The following is a 21,100-nucleotide window of genomic DNA, read 5'->3' on the forward strand; positions in this document are numbered from 1 at the left end:
TTCAGTTCATCATTATCGTGGTGAGAAGCATGGCCTCATGCAAGCAGATGTGGTGCCTGCATCTTGCAGGCAACGGTGAGTGGACTGATTGTCACACTGAGTGAGGCTTGAAAAAAAAGAGACCTCCAAGGCCACCCCCACAGTGATGCACTTCCTCCAGCTAGGCCACACTTCCTAACAGTGCCACTCCCTTTGGGGGACATTTTCTTTCAAACCACCACACTTGCTCTCTGTTTAGATGTCTGTAATGACTGATGGGAGTCAGAGTGGAGTTTCCATTGCCTTAAAGCAATCATGGTGGAGGGGGTGAACATGAGCAATATTAATAACACCAACTGGGAGACAGTTTTCTGTTCTGTGGGAAACAGCCTCTTCGCATCTATATTCTAGAACGGCAACAGTTTATTTCATGTAGACGGCAAGAGAAAAAGAGCCCGAGATCGATTGATGGGACAAGCGGGACAAGGGTTTAAATGGCAACCCCGAATATGTGTATTTTAGCCCATCTCCTGTCCATTCTGTTCTTTGTACTCAGGAAATTGTAGCCTAATTTCCCTTTCTCCTGTAGAAAGATCCCTGTCTGCATTCTGTTCTTCCATGCACTAACACCTTCCTCGTGCCCTATCAGATTTGACACACAATAGCGTCTTGGCTTACTCTGTTCATTCTGCCAGCCTCAGGTGTGACTGTCATCTGGCTGGGGTATTTGCGAAGAGGACACTGCATTGGGGCTCTGGCCATGTATAACGGAGATGAAGCAGATGTTGCGCTCAATGAAAGACCTTCTTTGGTGAGTGAAAGAGGAGAATAATGAATTAAGGTTGAAGTTTCCGGTGTTATCTCCCTGCTCGGTCTATTGGCTCAAGCCAAATGGGAGGAGCTATGAATGTATGAAAACTGTGTGGACAGCCTCTTAGAGGCATTGCTGGTGTGGCAGGGTGTGACTGTGATGTCCTTGCAACACAGGCTCTTGAAACTCAGGCCTTTGAGAGTGTTCCTACTGCCATGAACATTCTAGAAGTTCATTCCAGTTGGAATGGCTTGTTCCGCTAGTGTGGGCTTATTGCAATGAGTTAACAGAGGGGAGAGGGGAAAAAAGCAAAGACTAAAAGCAGAAGTACTAATGCTTTGTGTGGAACTGCCACCAGGGAGACCACACAGCACAGAAATCTTCAAACAAGACAAGCACGAATGTGTTCACCCCATAACCCATCTGTTCACCATACAGAAGGAAGTGTGTACAGCCTGGACAGCCCCATGTTCCACAGGCAGTGTGCCCACAATAAAAGTTTCTGGTAGACAAAGCATGACAGATACTTGGGGCTTAAGAGATGAAGGGGTGAATGTTTGGGTTCATTTAAAATATGTTAACTGACTTTAAATCATGTGCTCAGTTTGCTCTCTGATTTGGAGAAGCATATCAGGCTAGGGCCTTTATTAGGCTAGTAAAATCCAAATTGGGAAAATAAAAACCATCCAAAATAACGGTGAATGGTAACTCTGCAAGCTAGACCTTATTCCTCTCACCCCTATGGGAAACCAACTTCCTTCACTCCAAAAGTCTATCCTAGGTCCCTTTCTGAGGACACCTTTCTGTGGACCCTGTTGCTTTTGATACGATGTCTAATTTCAAATAACTTCTCCCTATGGTTTTCCTGGGGAGAGTGTATTTAATGAAACAAGACTTATTCTCTTCAGAAAACTTTCTTGCCTGGTCAACTGCCTCAGGAAATCAAAACCTATAGTCTTTCTGCTGCATAGGTAGAGGATGTTGAATATTACCGATCTACTATTTCCTTAGCAAACTTAGAAGAAGACTGGACTTCCCAAGATCATCTGGCAAAAAAAAGAAGAAGAAGAAAAAGGATTCCTTGACCCACCAGAATCACAGAGCAAGTAGGGGTTCTCTGCCACCTTGAACCATAACCTCTCTGCACTCTGCATGACTCAGAAATGACAGGTGCCAAAGACAGTTGATCTCTGAGATGCAGAAACACAGGACTTCCAGCAGAGGCTGGTCTGGTCTTTCATTCTGAGAGCTCCTAGATTGTTCTGCATTCTGAGTCCACTGGGTAGACATGCTCTTGTCTGTCCAGAGGGAGTCTCCTCCTGTTACAGGGTCAGATCTCACTTCTGAGCTTCTCCCATGTTGTTGCTGTTCTGATTGATGATATAGGCCTCAAGAGTGGCAAGTGCGCCAGGCTTCACTGTGAGTGCTCTCACCAAATGCTGGTGGTCCATCAAGAAGAGACAGTCACTTCTTAAATAGAAGATGAGACGAAACTCAGAGATATATTTGCCTTCTCTCTCTCTCTCTCTCTCTCTCTCTCTCTCTCTCTCTCTTTCACACACACACACACACACACACAATTTTCAGACTACTATTTTTTGAGCTATTTTAATAGAACACAGATTTAAAGTCTGACATCTATAAGCCACTGTATCGTGCTATCTTGCTAATAAGATAATATCAGAGTTAGCATGTTGTTAATTCTGCAGGTTTCACCTTGTGGGTTTCTCTCTATGGTTAACTTATATTTTTCATTGTGATCCTAGCCTTTAATGGCTGAGCCATACCTCCAGGCCCTCTCCACAGTTCTCTATGGTTCTTTCACCACATGGATTTCTCTCCACAGTTCTGATTACTTACTGTTCTTCAAATCCCACAGCTCGTAGCTTCAACCACCAAACATTACAGCTTCCTCTACCTGTGATGTCAAAAAGTTTATCTTAACCTGGCCCCACAACAAGCTCATGGGTGACACTTGCCAGAAAATTATTTGAAGACAGCAACTTTCATTGAAGCTAAGCTTGCTACATGTTGGCAGATTTGTGGCAAATTCTAGATGTCACATGGGAACAGCAGTTAGGACAAAGAGGTTGCCTCCTGTGTGAAGAACACCAGATCCTTCTGGGGTCTGTGCTGTCTTTTAGCTCCCAGACTTTGGAATGCTCTCTGAGGTACCCCACTCCACCCATGGTATCTATCACCGAGATTATCTCAGGTTGGCAAGTAAAGATAGAGGCTAGATGAATCCAAGTGACGCAGACTACAGCTACAGAGCCTGATCAGCCCTCACTAGGGACCCTTTTGTCCTTTGTCTGCCTAACGGTGCCAGCATTCCTCCAGAATTATCCATTTAGCTGGATTAAGAGGCGCTTCTGCTTTGTCTGGTTTGACTCTGTAGAAAGCTATAGAATGAAGTAAAGAAAGAAGAAAAGAAAGAAGGAAGGAAAGGAAAGGAAAAGAAAGGAAAGGAAAGGAAAGGAAAGGAAAGGAAAGGAAAGGAAAGGAAAGGAAAGGAAAGGAAAGGAAAGGAAAGGAAAGGAAAGGAAAGGAAAGGAAAGGAAAGGAAGGAAAAGTAAAGAAAGAGGGGGAAATGATACCAGAGCAGAGCAAACATGGGTAGAGGAGACCTGTTGAACCCTCTCCAGCAGTGCCCCACCCCCAGACACACCGGACAACTGAGTGCACCCAGGTCTCCGCAAGGCACTTAACAGGCACCCCAGTGTCACTAGACCTGCTAGGGCTGGAGTCCAGGCAGCCTTCTAGACTGAAACTGACCAACATTCTGGGAGCTAGTAGGTGTGGTTTCCTCTGTCCATGGTGCTACCCAGAAGGAAGGGAAGACTTGTAGCTGCCAGCAGACCTAAGCAGTGTTCCGACTCAGGCCCTCTCAGAGCTCCCACTGTTCCAGCCTCAGAGAAGCAAAGCTGGTGAGTGATTTGGTGCCCTGGGCCTCAGGACAACGACGACTGTGAGGAAAGAGGTCGACCCAGTGCTTCTCTGCTGTTCCAGGCACAGGCTCACTGAGCATCCAAAGCAGTTCAGAACACCCTCCTGCTTTTTTGTCTTGCTCCATTTAAACATAAAGAGCTGGGTTAAAATTTCCTTTATTTCTCCCTCCTTAACCAGGTTGCTCAGGCTAACCCCACCACCAAGCCTCCACTGTGGTATAATGTGGGAAATCATGGATTGGCTTCCACCAATTACCTCCCAATATTGGAGGGACCTCAGAACACACAGCCTGCCCACAGCAGCCTTGGCATCAGTAAAAAGAAGGGTGTACTTTCCCACTCTCTAAGGAAGCACGGAAAGAGGAAGGCCGACTTCCTTATTACAGAATATTATGCTAACTTGTATTACTTTAAAATTTGTCACCCAGTGCTCCCCGCCCACACTTCAGGGCCCTCTACAGTCATCTCTGTTTACTATGCAGCTTCACTTAGAAGCACATACATATACAAAGAATCTTGGTTTTTGTTTTGGAAAAGTAATGTATTTGTTTAACTGAAATACATTGCCCCAGGAGACAGAGAACCACTCCTGGACAAGTCAGTCACGTCTGCTGTGTAAAGGTGAGTAAAGGTGAATTCCCACCCTGTGGTCAAGGGCACAAACAGCAAGTTCAACACACAGATGGCAGCTGTTGTTCCCGGAGACAGGTCTGGACTTGTGGAGTGGGGCCAGATTTCACGTTTATTAAAAAAAAAAATTCTACTGCCACTGAACATGCACGCACTGCCATGTAGCTTGGATGGTGTGTGGTTCAGAGAGAAACCTTTGCAGGCCCCGCCCGTCATTCTGAATCTCTCATTCCCTGATCAGTCCATCCACCATCCACGTTCTTTTAGGGAAATCTCCACAGCATAGATCTTGTTGGGAGGTGAATGTGATTGGAAGCCCTAATGGGCATTAGGAAAGAATAGCAGAACTACACAAGATGAAGGGCACGCTCATTGTTGAACCGTGGCTCTACTGCTTGCTTGCACTTTTCGGAATACTGTGGGTGAGCCACAGAACTATTCTTCAAAGAGCTGAGTGACAGATAACGGAAAACATTGTAATTGCCTGTTATTAAATTTAATACCCCAAACAGATGGTGTCGTTCCCCCCCTCCCCCCCCGTCCCCTGCTCATGCACCCAATAGATGGCTCACCTGACTGGAAACTTATTTTAGAGCCCTTTCTTCAAACTCAGTTGCTTAACTTGTGTTACACCCATATGTAAATTTCTTTTTCCTAGCTGGTCCTTGATGATGATGATGATGATGGTAATTCTCTCTCCCACTGTATTTGAGGAATGGCTTTCACCTAGCCCCCAAATTATAGACCAGTAAAGAACATGTTAGATAAAAGTGGTATTCCTGTGTCTACTGGTGGCAGGGACAGACAGATTCTTTTTCTTGCTTAGTTAGGCCCCTCTGACCGGCTGCTAGGGCTTGTTCTAATTCACTTTTTAGTAGATTTCTCTCAGAAACGGCACAATCTAATACAGGCTCAGCTGTGAAAACTCTGTGAGAGGGGAGGAGTTTTCCTGAAACATAGAAATACAGGCACATTTAAGAAACCACTGAAAACCACCATTTAAAGTCCACTTTGGATCCTCTTTGGAAGGAGCTATGCAATACTAAAATAAGACCACAGTGTTTTGACTTTGAAAATATTTTATTTGAATAGTAAATATTTATACAGTTGAAACAGTTCTATCGAAGCTTTCTATAAATAGCTAACAATTAAGAAAATAATGTATGTAGAAAAGAGATTGCATTTAAAAGTAAGAGCTGTCGGTTGTACAAGGGCCTTGGGGCCCCTCAAGCAGAATAAAATGGTATGTTGTCTGTAATTCCCTCGGATAGATAGAAAAGTTAAAACTCTCAGCAGACCCCTTTAGTAAAAAGGTTCTCTCCTAAAATGCACAGTGAAATGTCCAAAGTGACAGGGGGAAAGCTCACAAAACAAAACGAAAAAGAATCTGCCATCAAATAATATCATAATCTTCATAATTAATATTAATAAATAAAGAATAAATAACAATTACGCATAAATCAACATATACATGTAAAGGGAACTCATCAACTACCTCAACAAAGATGATCAAACCAAAACCTCTTCCGTGAAATACTGAGGCGGATACTAACTACAGCATCTCGAGAAAACTCCTTTCCCTCCCCCCCAAAAAACAATCCCGAACAGACAACAGGTCAAGGCATTTGTGGCTATACTAAAGAAAACTCTTTTTTAAGCAATTTGATTTGTTCACATACAAAAAGGTAAAGCCAGACTCCAGCAGTTCACAAGCCATAATAAAGCTAATCGTGTGGGAAGTTCAATTTACAGCCTGTGAAATATAAAGGCATTTATTCCTCAAGATTCACCCAAAACAACCCGTACGCTACAGACATTGAGAGCAGAGATTGGTAGGCAGAGCAAACCGCACTTTCTAGACCATGAACACAGCGAATACTAGCAAGAAAAACAGCTTCGCCCCTCAAGGGGAGGCTTCCAACCACGAGACAAACGCACACAGCTTTTTTTTTCTCCCCTGTACAGAAAGAGACAGACTCCTGTTGCTCCATGGGTGGGGGTACACAACGTAAAGGGGGTAGGGTCCAAAAGGAGTCACAGCGAGAGGACCAGGGTTACCATCACGCCACACCAAGAGAAGCGAAGAGGACACTTTTACCCCGGGATGGGGGTGGGGGCACCCCAGCGCAGACATGGGGGCGCGCTCTCTTTGTGGGTCTCCTAGTGAAGGCACAGTTCTGGGGGCCGGGACCGAGGGCACACTCTAGCAGGCTGGACGCACGGGCACCTGAAGGAGGATCACCTGTCTATTCTCAGACGGGTGGCACTTGTTGATGTGCCGCGTAAGACCCGGGGAGCTGTAGAAGGTGGCCGGGCAGTACTTGCAGGGGAACACCTGGGCAGCGTGCAGCAGACGCAGGTGGCGCTCCTGGGCGCCCTTGCTGGGGAAGGTCTCCCCGCACACTGGGCACAGGTGGCACTCGGCGGCTGCACTCAGGCCCAGTACGCCGGCCGCCTCGCCGTCGCCCGCGGCCTCCTGGGGCGCCTTTTCGTCGGGCCCCGCGTAGAAAGCCAGTATGTCCTCGGCCGGAGGCGGTGGTGGTGGCGGCGGCGGCGGCGCGCCTTTGGCCTGCAGCGCCTGATGATGTGCCAGCAGGTGCTTGCGCAGATAGGCCTGGCGACGGAACTTCTTGGCGCAGTGGTGGCACTCGTAGAGCCCGTCCTCGGAGCCTGACTCGGATACGCCGCCGGGGCTCGGCGTGTCCCGATCGCTGCCGCCGCCAACAGCCTCGCGCGCCTCGGCCCTGGTGGCTGCTTCGGGCTCGGGCGCACGGGCCGCGGCAGGTGCGGGCCGTGGTTTGTGCCAGCGGCGGTGCGAGGCCAGGTTGGCCGGGCAGCTGAAGACCTTGGCGCACTCTGGGCAGCGGTACTCCACGCGCACGATGCGCGAGCACTTGTGCTGCGCCAGCGCGAACGGGTCGGCGTACTCCTCCTTGCACAGCTGGCAGATGAACTCGCCCAGCGGCCGGGTTGCGCCCCCCGCGCGGCCCCGCGGCGCCTCCACCGGGCCTTCCTTGATCTTGAGCCCCAGTACCGGCGACGTGGTCACCTCGTCCTCGAAGTGCAACTTGCGGATGGCCTTGGGCTTTTTGGCGCTCGGGGCCTTGGCTGCCTTGGCGGGTGGCTCTGCAGCGAGAGTGGCGGGGGGCGCGGGCCGCTTGCCTGGGGGCCGCAGGGCAGCGGCGGGGGACAGTGGGGGACCAGGCCCGGGACCCCGGGCGGCCTCGGCACCGGCGGAGAACGCGGTGCCCATCTTGAGCTCGGCAGGCGCGAAGAGTAGCGCGTCTCCGCCGCAGGTGCCGCCGCCGCCAGTGCCGTTGGCGCCGCCACCTCCCCCTGCGAGCAGCGCGGCCGGCGTAGGGAAGGATTCGGCTGACACTGGCGAGCCGAGGTTGAAGCTGCGCTCAAAGTACTTGTGTTTCTCATGCTCGCGGCTCACCGGCCGCGTGGGGCTGTAGAGAGGTGCGGGGTGAGCAGCCTCTGGGTTGCCGAAGTGCGCGGTCCGCGGACCCGGAGGGGGTGGCGGCGGACCTGGCGCGCAGGCGAGCGCGGCGGCGAGCGCTGCATGGGCGCGCTCAGCGAGCGCCGGCGGCGGAGGTGGCGGCAGTGGCCCGGGGCTTGGCACCGGGGGCTCGGCGCGGGTGCCCCCGCAGCCGGGTGACAGCAGCAGCGCGCGGTCACCATCCTCGCCGCCCCGGACCCGGTAGGACACGGGCGTGGACTTCTTGCTGCGCTTCACTAGGAACCCGCGGGGCATTTTGGCGTGGTGCAAGGGCAACGCACTGGCTGAGTCCCACCTCCGTGCTCCGCCCTGGAGGCTCTCAGTGTCCCCAGCTCATTGCCTGAACGCAGCGGCTTCGGGACTCGCGTAGTGCAGGCAGCGGCTGGCCCGGCTCTGAGCCCCGTAACGCGCGTCCCTGTCCCCGGGCCCAGGCGCCGCTCCCTTTTAACGGGGGGAGGGGGCCATTGTTCTCGCCTCCCGCTTCCCCCGGAGCCAATCAGCGCGTCCGCAGCTCCTCCGCCGGGGAGGGTGGGAGGGCGACAGAGCGGCAAAAAGGGGGCCGGGACTCGAGGGTCGCCCGGTAGGTGCGGCAGATGTACCTGAGGGCGCGGGGCCCCAGCGCGCACCCCTCGGCCGCCCCGCCCCGCCGCGCCCGGCGCCGCCGCCCCGCCTGGCCCAGGCACACGCCCGGCCCCGCCTCCCTTCACGGTCTGCTGCTCCTCTATGGGGAGGCGCACGTGCCTGGGCTTTGTGTATCTCCTCCGGGGGGCGCGGAGCCGCCAAATGGGCCCGTCCATCAGCACGACAATGTGCGCCCCCCTCCCGCGCGGGGATTACCCGCGGGTCGCGAGCTAAATAGCAACAAAGGAGAAGAATGGCCCCAAATATGTCAGGAGGGTTCAATCCGCGAGCCGGAGCCCAGGGGGAAATTGGGCGCGCTGTTGGGGTGGGGGCGGGGACGACCAGAGGGCTGCGGCGGGAGAAGGTCGCGGGAGCCCCGCGTGCTGTTCAGGAAATCACCGGGAAGGGAAAAGCGCTGCAGAGTCGGGATAGCTAGCGGCTGGCGGGAGCCCTGGCCGCGGGACCCCAGGGTTCCGAATGTAAACAGGTCGGGCCTGCGGGCATCGGCCGAGTGCGGTGTCTGTGCGCGCAGGCTCTGCCTGCTGGTGAGCCTCGAAAAGCTTCTCTCGAGTTGGAGAAACTGTTGGCAAAGCACGTTTTCGATCGTTCGCGGATGCGGGGCTGTAGCCCTGACTGGCTGGCTGACTTCCAAATGGAACTTGAATGTCTGAACTTACTTTCCTTTCCCTGAGGTCCTGAGTCCCAGGGATTGGCGTCCTTGCCAAGGTCAGACCCAGGTTTCGTGAACCTCCTGTCCGGCCGGGAACGTAGGCAATGCCTGTGGAGTTGACCCAAGCGGGCCACGCGCGGTGAAGTTGGTTTCCACCCTCTGCACAGCCTCATGCATTTTCTTTCTGAGCGGGCATTTTGTCTGCAGGTTGACATCAGATGCTAAATCAAGGGCTCCAATCAAGGCGCTGCGGAATAAAACAACCGCCTGTCTGGGCACCCCCCCCCCCCAAGCCGTGCCCCCTTCACCTTTGTGAAGGAAATTAACCTCCCGCTATTGAGCGCGGGTCGCGGCCAATCTGGACGCAAAAGAGACGCGTGCTGCCGGGGAAGGGGGGAGGGGGGCCAATCTGTCCTCTGAGGGAGGCTACAGCCTGAGAGGACCAGCCGCTTCCCTCGTGCCACCGGGAAGAGACAAGAGCGAAGGACACCCCCAGTACACACACTCCACACCCTACGCCCGGTTTGGACCTAGACCGGGCAACTTGTCTAGGACTCTCATCCGGGCACAGGGCCGAGGAAACACAAAAGATTGCTTTTCTCGGGGAAAGAAATAGGTCCTTAAGAAAGCACACTAGCCAGGACTGTCTTCACCAGGGAACAAATAGCTGAGACTCATCAAATGTCATAGCAGTGGGGAAAATGTCACTTTACTGAAAGTGAAGGAAACATTTTTTTTTCCCTCGCAATGCTCTCTGAGACTAGATTTTGCTGAGTTTCAGTCACGCCTAATTCCACTGAAGGCATTTAATTGTTTTGGGGTTTCCCTCTGAAAATACCCTGGCTTGGAAATTAAATACATTTTTTTCAACAGAATCCACTCGAGTAATAAATTGTAATGGGGACAGTTGTTAAGGTGAGTTAATTAAGGAGGGGGATCTTACGAGTTTATGCCTGTGATTTTTTTTAAACTCATTAACTGAAAAGAGGAAAAAAAATACATGACAGGAAGACAGGAATGCTGCGACGGTTGCTAGTCCTTAAAAAAGTTAGAAATCCTAAAATGAATTTACAATTCCTGAATATTTCGATCTGAAAATAACTGATGTTATTTCCTTGATCTTCTGAGCACTGATTAATACCGCTGATGAAATTAGAAGAGAGAGAGAGAGGGATTCCGGGACAGCTCTGACCAATTTTATTTTCTAATCACGAATCCCATCTGGGTTGTAGAATAATAGGGCAGGGCTCGACGGTCTACCCCCAACAGGATATTTAGTCTTGCGTGTGTAACACTCTTTTTATTCAGAAGACTACCGGAAGAGTTAGTTGCCTAGTGAATTCTTAAACAAACAAAAAAAACCCCACCAATAATTGTAAAGAAGGTGTGTGTTGTGGGGGGGGCGATACATATGACCAACAATTGGAAAAAAATCCTTGCCTGAGGGAATTGAAACAGGGCTCTTGATTTAGTCAGGGAAATCTATGCAGATTTTCAATTTTCACGCCGGTACAGTTAAAATAAATGGAAACTTGGAAAGTGAGGCTGCGCGCACAGACACATGAACATCAACCACCCTTCAGCAGGTGCAGTCCAGCAGTGGTGGTGGGTCTCCACCGGGATCTATGGAATTTTCTCGGAACTTGCTGCCTGCAGGGACCAAGCGATGTGTTTTACTCCTGCAAAGAGCAAAGCGCGCCCGTGGCCTGCTTCTCTACACTGCGATCCAGAATAACAGACGCGGGAGTTAGGGGTGGGGAAATCCTGAGCTACTACTTTTCCTTCTTTGTAGAGAGGGGGAACTTAACGGAGTTGGTGGGAGGAAGATCACTGAAGTGTCCCTCTGGGTCACCAAAGCGAGGACTCCTTTCCGGCAGGGACAGCTTGGGAAAACCTCCCAGGCCTCTCCGATGCTTGTCCATGCAGAATGGGGTGTGAGTACCAGTTCCCACGCTGTCTACCGGGAGGTTGGCTGTGTACCACCCTCTCCTATTCCTGTGCATGCGGTTGCCGTCGGGGGGGGGGGCAAGCATTAGGATTCACTGTGACCTTCAGCTCTGCTCCGAATGAAAGTTGAGACCACTGGGAGTTTCTAGAAAGTGGGTGTCTGGGTACTAAAAGTACAGTCTTCCGGAATTTAGCCGTGGGTCTGAAGTTGTACTAACAGCTTTGGCCACTCTGAAGGAGACCCACGGGTCAGGGGGCTCAGCCCTTCGCGGGCAGGGGCAGGGGCAGGGGCAGGGAGAGCTTCTGGAGACACAAGGTTGTGTGTGTGTGTGTCGGGGTGAGTGTCTCTAGCTCTCTCTGCCATTCTGCAGCAGCCGGTTCTCTTGATTTAACAGTAGCCCCCAGCCACGGCCTCCCCGGTTCCCACAAGCCACGACTGGAAGGCACTGAGCCCTATAGTCCCATGGCCGCCGCTAGGTCCCGGAGGGGCCAGAGCCCAGAAGCTTTGTGTTTGCAGGAATGAAGTGTTGTCTTGTCAGTCCCAGGGGCACGCGAGAGACACGCGCAGGCGGGATGCCGCCGCCCCTCCCGGCCCAGTCCGGCCTCTGGGCACCTTCCGGGCCTCCCCGCCCCGTAGGCCGCTGCCTTTGTTCGGCACATTAGCATAAAGCTGCCACGGATCTCCCGTTTAAATAATTCCACACAAAAGGAGAGTGCATGAAAGAGATCGAACAAGGGTGAAGCCGCGAGGCCGCGCCGGGCGCTCGGCGCTGGAGGGACGCACTCGAGTGTCCCCTCCCCTCCAGAGCCCAGGGCCCCGCAATCTGCCGCGCACCCATTATGAAACCACCGCTTTCATACTAACCACCCCACCCACTCCTTGCCGTCGGGCCATCGCACACATTTTGGAGTGCCCTCAGGGCTGTTTGTTTTTACTTTGGATAGGGACAGTAAGGGAGGACGTAGGTGGTTGGACCCTGGGCTGGCAGCTAGAGGGGCGGTGCTGGCGAAGCCAGAAAATGTGGGAATGTCTCATCTAGAACCTTCGGGCGAGCAGAGCGCTGGACAGCGCTGACCAGGCTGGGTTGACAATGAACCTGGGTGCAGAGGCATCCCCGCGCCTCCGGTGTCTGAAAATGAACCACAAAAGCGGAGTCAAACCCACCAAAGAGGCCGGCGATGCCAGGGCCAACACCCCACATCCCACATCACCATCCTCTGGGAGCCTGAGGGGCACTTTTAGCCTGGGCCTGTTTCTGCCCTTGGGTTTCGAGCGCGTTTCTCTTACAACTTATCCTCGGAGCTTGCTTCAACCCCTTTCCCATCTGGTACACCCTTTCTCTACCACACCTCCTTTGACTGTTTTTTTCCCCCTCCCTCTTTCCTGTCATCCTTTCCCCCACCTCTCCACCCCACACAACACCTCTCTTTAGGCCAGCCTTCCTGTCTTTTCCTCTCCACCTCTCTCCTGGTCTTCCTCCTCACTTCCAGTCGTCCCTCCACCTCAGACAGTTCCCCTCAGCATCTCTTCCTGCCCCCTCCCCCGCAGTGTTTCTTCACAGGTCTTGACAATCCCTTCCCCCTTCTTCATCACAATCCTCCCTCCATCTCTGTCCTCCCTCTGTCCCCTCCTCCTTCTCTCCCTCTTCCAATCTTACCTTCTCTTTTTCCCTCCCTCGATCTTCCCCCACTCCTCTCATCCCCCCCCCCCCCAGAGGCCAACGTGTGTTATTTTATTTGTCTAGAGAGAGCCTATTTGTTCAGTGATGTGTGGCCTCCTGGTCGCCTGCTTTAATGGGGGACGCGGAGGCTGGGTTTCTGTGAGCATTAGCATACAGCTGCCGGGCTCCCGCCCCGGCCCCGCGCTTACTTTCTGCCGGCCTTATCTTCACTTCTCTCAGCCAGAAAACAATCAACAGCTCCTCACACACGCGACTTTCCAGTCCGACCCTGTTAAGACTGGCTGGCCCAACTGTCCTTGTGTTCCTAAGTGTTTAATCTCTCTCTCTCTCTCTCTCTCTCTCTCTCTCTCTCTCTCTCTCTCTCCCTCTCTCTCTGATTTTTATCCTCCAGGCAGGTTTTCTTTCTCTTTCACACCATTTCTTATTTTCTTTTGAGTTCCTGTGAAATTTGAGCGCAGTAAAACCCACTAGAAGATATTCGTAGGAAGGTGAAGAGTACACTGCTTTTCTAAGACCTGACATCTGTGAGAACATTAGCAGTTTTAGCAAAGCAGCGTTTGAAAATTTAACTTTGATATTTTCTGGTTAAAACAATGCAATTCCAAGACCAGGTGGGGACCCGCTGAGATGTTCCAATGCAGTCTCTGAATCTTTCTGGTGGCCTCTATTCTCCTGAAGTCCTTAAGAGAGACAGTTTCAAGCTGTGACCAACAGCTGTGGGGGCTTCCTTTCTTAGGAAGCATGTTCTCAATGGCTGCACATATATGCCAAAGGTCCCAGCACCAGAAACTTGCTTTCTAAGAGTGGTACAAAGATTAAAGTAGGCCACAGGATGCTTCAGATGCACTCGCATAAGTTGGGATGCCCATGACTCCCCTTTTAAAGGCAGCAAAGAAAACACCGCTGTGAGCAGATTTGTGCAGGACTTGCCGTTAAGGTTAACGTAGTCATCTGGGGTCACGTTTGTGTAACTAGAGGCTTTATCATGGTAATAGTTGGCCACAAAAGTCATAACTGTTAAACCGGCTCACTGACTTTGTTCTGTTAATCTCTAGCCCAGTAGTATCCCAGGGCCTGTCACCCAAACCTCTACATTTGCTGAGGAGTTTGACCCAGGTCCTCCCAGGAGCGGGAAGAGCAAGGGAAGCCTTGTGCCTTCAGAGCCTGGTGCCTGAGTTGGTGACCGTGAAATATGTGTTGGGTGTGAATTCTGAAGCATGGACCAGCAGCAATTGGTTCCCATTCAAGTGACACAGTCTATACCATATGGCCATTGCTGCCCTCCCCCTCAATACCCCATGCTTTTGTGTAAAACCTATGTGTGCAGGAATTAGTGGCATTTCTTACTTGCTTTTGTCTGACTGCAGAAAAATGGAAGTTTCGTATTCTGGAACAATTTTGTGGTGTGAAGTGCCAAGCAACTTGCTTGCTTCAAGTGTCCAGGCAGCTTGCAGCAGAGGTGGATGCTGTGTGGAGACTTCTGGATTGCTAGCTCCCATTTTGCCTTGTGGAAGCTGGGAGAATCTTGTCACTGTGCCTTTGGGTATGTGTGTGTGTGTGTGTGTGTGTGTGTGTGTGTGTGAGTGTGTGTGTGTGTGTGTGTGTGTGTGTGACCACACCCATAATGTGTACATAAAACCAAGCCCTCATGTGGGTCAGTTGTGTCATACTGTTCCTGGTTGTTTCTGAATTCATGTGCATTTGGAGGGGGGGCAATTAAAACTCGCTTTATAAGAGAAGGTTGCTTGCTTGCAACCCTCTTCCCTCCCTTCTTCTCTCCCTCTCTCCCCCCTTTCTTCCAGATAGTACCACTTTGCGATCCAGGCTGGTCTCCAAATCACTATACAGCTCAGACTGGCCTTGAATTCATGAAGCTCCTCCCGCCTCAGCCCCTGGTTGAAAGGAGAAAAAAAGCAATTCTGATCCACACCGGACACACTAGGGACCAGACCTCCTCCTACCTCACTCCCCCGGAGATCAGAGTCAAATAAAATGAACTAAATTAATTTCCCTCTACATTTTAGAATTTGAAATCTGTGTGTGAATTTCCCAGTCTTCCAATTTTTCTTAGTCTTTATGTTCATAGACAGCAAAAAGATTTTTCAAAAAAAACAAAACAAATAAAAGACCAAGAAGGGCTGTGAAAGTAGCCTCCTTGGTTTCAAAAGGCCAGGTAGGTTCCACCCAATCCTCCTGAGGGTAGATGACAGATTTAATTTCTCCTTGTTCGTTTACCAATTTTTCATTCTATGTCCACTGTTTTATTTTTATATCACTCGCTATTCCTTGGTACGCATAGGAAGAGCTAATGGAAGTGGCATCAGAACACTCCAGGAAATCAAACAGACTCACACACAAGGTAAAAACAAGTTCTGCTCAGTAGGAGTTCATTTTATTGCTAGAGTGGATTATTCTGCAGAGAACATGCCTGTGTTTGTAAAGCTCCCTGGCTTATCAGTGCCACACAGCCGAGCGCCACCTACTGGAGCACCAGGAAATCACCGGAGGAAGAGCCTGGACGGGGGAAGGGCAGGGGACGGCTGACCTGAGAGAGGAAGTGATTTCAGGGGGGCTGTGGCTATGGCTAAATGATGCCCGGCCACGCGTACATGGGCAGGTGGTACTGGTTGTAATGAAGGTAATCCAGGATGCTCTTCTCCAGTAGGTTTTTGTAGATGGACTCCTCGAAAACCCTTCGGAGGTATTTCTGGGGCTTCTCATTCAGGTTTATTTCCTCATCCTCTATCTTGTAGGCCAGCTGCTCCATGGAAGGCAGGTCAGCCTCCTGTGAATGCAGTTAAGAGGCCAGAGTCAGAGCTTCCTGGGACTCAGCACCACCAAAGCAGGGCTGGGTCAGCTCCCCAAGGACGAGAGCTTTTTCTAGCTTTGTAGAAATTATTTACAAAGGTGACGAGACACAGGTAATGCACACTACTGTTCTTAGCACTTTCAGTGGGCAGTTCAGTACTCACACCATCAGACAGACACCACCGTCATCTGTCATTTACCTTGGATGACAGAAACCGCAGGAACACACAGTCCTGTCCCCCGCCCACCCCCAGTCCCTGGCTCCTTTCCTGGGCACCTCAGGCAGCTGCCACCACACACTTTATGTTTTTGTGGGAGGATTCTTTTTATCATGTAACATGATGTTACCAAGGATGATGATCTTACACCCTTAGTTTTTCAGATAAAAGTTATCTGATTGCTTTAACATTTGGACACAAATAACCCCGAGATTTTTGGTAGTTTATTGCCTTGGGTCTTGCTATGGGGTATTGTTTAAGATCTTCAGAGTAACGTTCTCAGTCCAAATTTTTACTAACCTCATTGAACACACGACCCAGAAAGAATTAAGTTCTTTTAGACTGTGCACAATCCATAAAAAGCAGAGGTTTTCTGACAACTTGTAACGTTTTCAAACATACACATTGTCAGGCTGCACTGCACAGTGCACACTCCGCCCCTGCATGCCACTCAGATCCCTCAGGTGGCCCTTGCTACAGGACCCTGACCAGCTAGCTGGGTTGTGACTAAGGATTTTGAGCTGTGTGATCTTGCCATCACGGTGACTACTGATCATCCTCTCAAACAAAAGCCACTGTGTATTTACACCAAATTCTAACATGCCCGTGTATTTCAAATAGAAAAAGGAATAGGAGTTAATCGTGGTGTTCTACTGGACTGTCACAGACAGAAGACGCAAGTCGTGTGGAGGCGCATTACCATTTGGCTATTTAAGCAAAGCATGACCAGGTTTGAGAGATTATAAACATGGTGTTTAGAGCAGTCGGGGCATGGCACAGAAATGGAGATTGAGAGCCGAATGGTGGGCTGGGGAAAGGGAACTGATGCCTGGAACCAAGGGCCGGAGTGCTGAGAACATGGACGTGCCGGCACAGTCCGTGGAGACAACCTGCTGTCCACATGAAGCTGGTTTTCTGGAAGATTCTATCTGGCAAACATGAAACATTGAACTGATAGAAAGTGGGGCTTGTTACCGTCCAAGGCTGTTCTACAGTGGTTGGAGGCAGGTGTAAGATCACAGAATGGTACCTGTGACTTCTCCCCTCACATTGGGCTTATCTGCCACCAGCTCACTTCCAAGTGCTCCTATTGTGTCTGGCTTCTTTCACTTAACATAATGTCTTGACTTTTTAAAATAGTCTTCTGAAATTTCAGTTTTAGCTCATAATAATTGTGTATATTTATGGGGTACCATGTAATGTTATGATGCATATATACATTGTAAGATGATGAAGGCCGACTAACATATCCAATGCTGGTCTATCCTCACCATCTCTGCAGTAAGACGCTTCAAACCCACCCTTACGATAAAGCTGAAATAACTGTGCATTACCATTAGCATCAGTGACCAGGCTGTACAATAGGTGATTAAAACTTATTCTTGTCAAAACAACCTCTCCCCTTCCCCCATTCTCCCAGCCTGGTCAGCTCCCTGCAGTCACCATTCTTGGCTCTTCAGATTTTGTAAGTGAGATTATGCAGAGCCTGGCTTCTTTCACTTAGCAACAAGCTAATGCACATTGCTGCATGGAACGACTCATCTTGGGGCGGAACAGTGTATGCATACTATGTTTTCTTTATCCATTGGCCCATGGATGGGCAACTAGGTTGTTCCTGTATCTTGGCTATTGATGCTGCAGTGAACACTGGAGTGTAGACATGTCTTCCACACACCCATCTCTTAATGAACTCCTCTGGAGATATACCCAGAAGTGGATCTGATCACATGGTGACTTCATCTGTGACCTCTGTGCTACTTTCCAAGATGGCCTCACTTACATTCGCACCATCAGTGTTCAACAGGTTTATTTTGCCTGTGTCTTCTCCAGGCTTCTAACTCTTTTCCAGCAGGATTCTAACAGTGTCTGGCAATAGCCTGCTGTGTTTTTAATTTTCAATCCTTAGTGGTGTTAAGGATTTAACATGTTTTTTTCATGCTCATCAGCTGACAATTTGTCTTTCCGATCATTTGCCTATTTTTTAAAAAATTAGTTATCTTATTTGTTTTGTTATCAAACTGATTTAAGTCTTGTGTGTACTGTGGATATTAGGCCCTTATCCAGTATGTGACTGCAAATGCTTCATCACAACCTGTGAGTTGTATGGATCCTGTTCACCATCTCTCTGCTGTAGGGGCAGCTTTTCAGTTGGACCCAGACCCACTTCTTTATTTCTGCTTTTCTTACCTGTGCTTGGGTTATATCTAGAAAATTTGTGCCCAGACATCAAGGAGTCTTTCTTCTGTTTTCTTCTAGGAGTTCTCTTGTTTCTATTTTATAAGTGTTCAGATAAGAACACCAATTTATTTTTGTTTTGTATGTGAATGTCTAATTTTCTCATTGTCCTTATTAAAGAGTCTGTCCTGTCCCCATTGTATGGTATCTTTGTTTTAAAAAAAATCATTTGACTCGGGGGATGGAAAGATGGCTTAGTGGTTAAGAGCACTGGTTACTTCTGAGGACCAGAGTTTGATTCCCAGCAGTCACATGATGGCTGACATGTCCGTAACTCCAGTTCCAGGGGATCTGGTGCCCTCTCCTGGCCTCTTTGGGACCTATGCATGCAAGTGGTGCACAGATACACGTGCAGGCAAAACACACATGTGGAAAATAAAAATTAAAAACTAAAACAAAACACTTTAAAAATCAATTTACTAAATTCATGTATGAAGTTATCAAATGAAAGATAAAAGTTTTTAAAAGGAATTCTTTGATGGAGGAGGATCATCAGTCTATGTGTTACTCTCATTGGTTAATTAATAGAGAAAACTGCTTGACCTGATAGGTCAGAATATAGGTAGGAGGGAAGCCAGAACAGAATGCTGGGAGGAAGAAGGCAATGAGGCAAACGCTATAGCTCTCCTCTTCAAGATGGACGCAGGTTAAGATCCTTCCCGGTAAGCCACCAGCTCATGGTGATACACACATTATTAGAAATGGGTTAATCAAGATGTAAGAATTAGCCAATAAGAGGCTGAAGCTAATGGGCCAAGCAGTGTTTAAAATGAATACAGTTTCCGTGTAATTATTTCGGGTAAAGCTAGCCGGGTGGGCGGTGGGAAGCGGCCCGCCGTTCCTTCTACAGAGTGGCACCCAGCGTGGTAATAAACTCCATGTAAAACCCGAGAGGGCTTAAAAAAGAAAAAAAAAAGAGGGAAAGTGAGTTTAACACAGCTTTTTGCTGTTTGCTAGGACGTGCCATAGAGAGATTTCCTGTTTCAGCAATAGCGGCAGAAAACAAATAATAATTAAAAAAAAGCCGTGTCATTTTAAAACGCGGCTTCCTGGGCCCTGCTGCCGGTGAAATCTCCGGCTATGGAGCATTTCTGGGCCAGGACGTTTGTGTGCCCACTTGGGGGCGGGAACAAAGTAGCTGAGACCATGGCCATGGCTTGGCCCTTCCTGCCTGAGTAAGCAGTGGGATCAGGTCTACTAGAAAATGGCGGGTTTGAAACACCAGTTTCTGGGCTGTGCCGCCTTCGCAATCTCTGTCTGGCTCCTGTGGGAGACAGTGCTTTGGAATGGAGCATTTGGAGTAAAGTGCTATGATTTGCTTGATGGCAACTAGACTCGCTAAAGGAATTCTTCCAGCAGATTCGAAAAGTTAACTGTGAACGCAAGGGCATTTTTCTGGGCTCTCAGTTTCCTATCCTCTGGCCAGTGTACTCTGGATTCCAGCACCATGCCGCACTGGTGACTGTAGCACTGCCATGTATTTATTTCAAAATCAGGTAGCATGGTGTTTCCAGCTTTATTTCTTCCTTTCAAGATTGTTTTGGATATTCTGTCTTTGATGGTTCCATATAAATCTGTTCCTGTACAAACAGCCATCAGAATTGTTCTAGGGATGATGGTGAATCTTGGGTTGCTCTGGGTGACATTGACATAGGTTTTACTTGCTGTGTCATCTCCAACTTCTTTGTTTCCCTTTGGCTCAAGACTTGGGTGTCTGAAAGGCTGCATGGTGCTGGAAGGAGCCACAGAGAGGCCTCCGAGGAAACTGCATGTTGAGACTTCTACATCTGCCTGGGGAATGACCTCTCCTGGAGACACTTGCTGGCCAGGCCTGGGGCCACCAGCTTGCAAAGGCAGTATGGGTGCCGTGGTCCCCTTGTGAGGAGTATCGTCTGTTCATCAAGGTGGTGGCTGTCCAGGGAGTGGCAGAGATGGAGGTCTGCTGGGCAGACCTGGCAGATGATCCACAGAAGCCTGGCTGGAGTTCTTTCTAAGACCCCGGCAGCTTCCCCGAAACCTTCCACTGTGCCCAGTTTTTCTCCCGTAATATCCATTCGGCGTCTGCTGTTCTGGGGAGCACATGGCCACGGGGGTGGTTGCCTGATTCATTGTGGATGATGCTGGAGAAAATGGCGCACACATTCTAGAGCCATGCTGAACTGCTGCAACAGAGCCCAGGATGAGGCGTGTGTAGGAAGGCCCCAGACACAAGTACAGTGGACAAGGGCATGACCTTCACCTCGAGGAATAAAACCAACCAGTTTCCATTATAAGCAAAAGCGTAGGCTGGACCTGAAGTCAGGAGGTGGCAGGCAGCCTGTCCTGGAGCTCTTGGCTGGAAAAGACTAGAAGCTGGAGGCTGAGGAGAGCGAGCCCTGGAGCTTGCTGCAGTTGAAGCAGGAGGCAGGTCTGCCACAGCTGAGGGCAGCTGCTCTGATCAATATTCGATGTGTTTCTGGTTGGGTTATTTTACTTTTTATTGTAGTTGAGGGGGTGTGGGTGGGGTGAAGATCAGGGTGCTGAGGCTCAGTCACTGATGTTTATGCCTTTTGTTGTTTGTTTACAGGTCCTACGTCCTTGGGTACATTTTTTCTGATTTTTCTTAATGCTATTGTAAATAAGATTGTTTTCTTAATTTCTTTTTCAGTAAGATCATTGTTAGTGCTTTGTTTTTCTGTCCCGCTACTTACTGACTTTGTTAATCAAGTGGCTTTTCCTCTCTCTCTTTCTCTCTGTTGGTGAAGGCTGTTAGTTCCTGGCCGTTCAGACCCGAAATAATTACACAGAAACTCTATTATTTAAAACACTGCTTGGCCTATTAGCTCTAGCTTTTTATTGGCTAGCTCTTATAACTTAAATGAACCCATTTCAATTATTTTATGTTTTATCACGAGGTTTGTGGCTTACTGGCAAGGTCCAGGTGCATCTGCCTCCTGTGGCGGCTACATGGTGCCTCCTCACTCACTCCACCTACTTTCTCTCAGCATTCAGTTTAGTTTTCCCTGCCTAGCTCTATTCTGTCCTATCACTGGCCAAATTAGCTTCTTTA

General features: G+C 49.7%; 2 protein-coding genes across 4 annotated transcripts in view; both read right to left on the reverse strand.

The window, feature by feature from the left end:
* Positions 1-5,429: 5,429 nt before the first annotated feature.
* On the reverse strand, positions 5,430-8,389 carry Insm1 (INSM transcriptional repressor 1). Its single transcript, XM_085696823.2, has one exon. It carries the CDS (start codon positions 8,123-8,125, stop codon positions 6,572-6,574), a length of 1,554 nt encoding a protein of 517 aa, XP_085552949.2. The 5' UTR covers positions 8,126-8,389; the 3' UTR covers positions 5,430-6,571.
* A 6,771-nt stretch (positions 8,390-15,160) lies between these two features.
* The window catches only part of Cfap61 (cilia and flagella associated protein 61), a 290,445-nt gene continuing 284,505 nt past the window's right edge, over positions 15,161-21,100 (reverse strand). For all 3 annotated transcript variants that reach the window (XM_087911144.1, XM_087911142.1, XM_087911143.1), the window contains one exon: positions 15,161-15,575. In XM_087911144.1, coding sequence (XP_087767270.1) covers positions 15,375-15,575 — 201 coding nt within the window. In that variant the 3' untranslated portion in view covers positions 15,161-15,374. The remainder of the gene's footprint in view (positions 15,576-21,100) is intronic.

The sequence above is a fragment of the Myodes glareolus genome, chromosome 10 (genome assembly GCF_982192425.1).
Source record: "Myodes glareolus chromosome 10, mMyoGla1.1, whole genome shotgun sequence".
Lineage (NCBI taxonomy): Eukaryota > Metazoa > Chordata > Mammalia > Rodentia > Cricetidae > Myodes > Myodes glareolus.

Coding starts and splice junctions, on each gene's coding strand:
- Insm1 (XM_085696823.2), bottom strand. CDS start 8,125: ATGCCCCGCGGGTTCCTAGTGAAGCGCAGCAAGAAGTCCACGCCCGTG.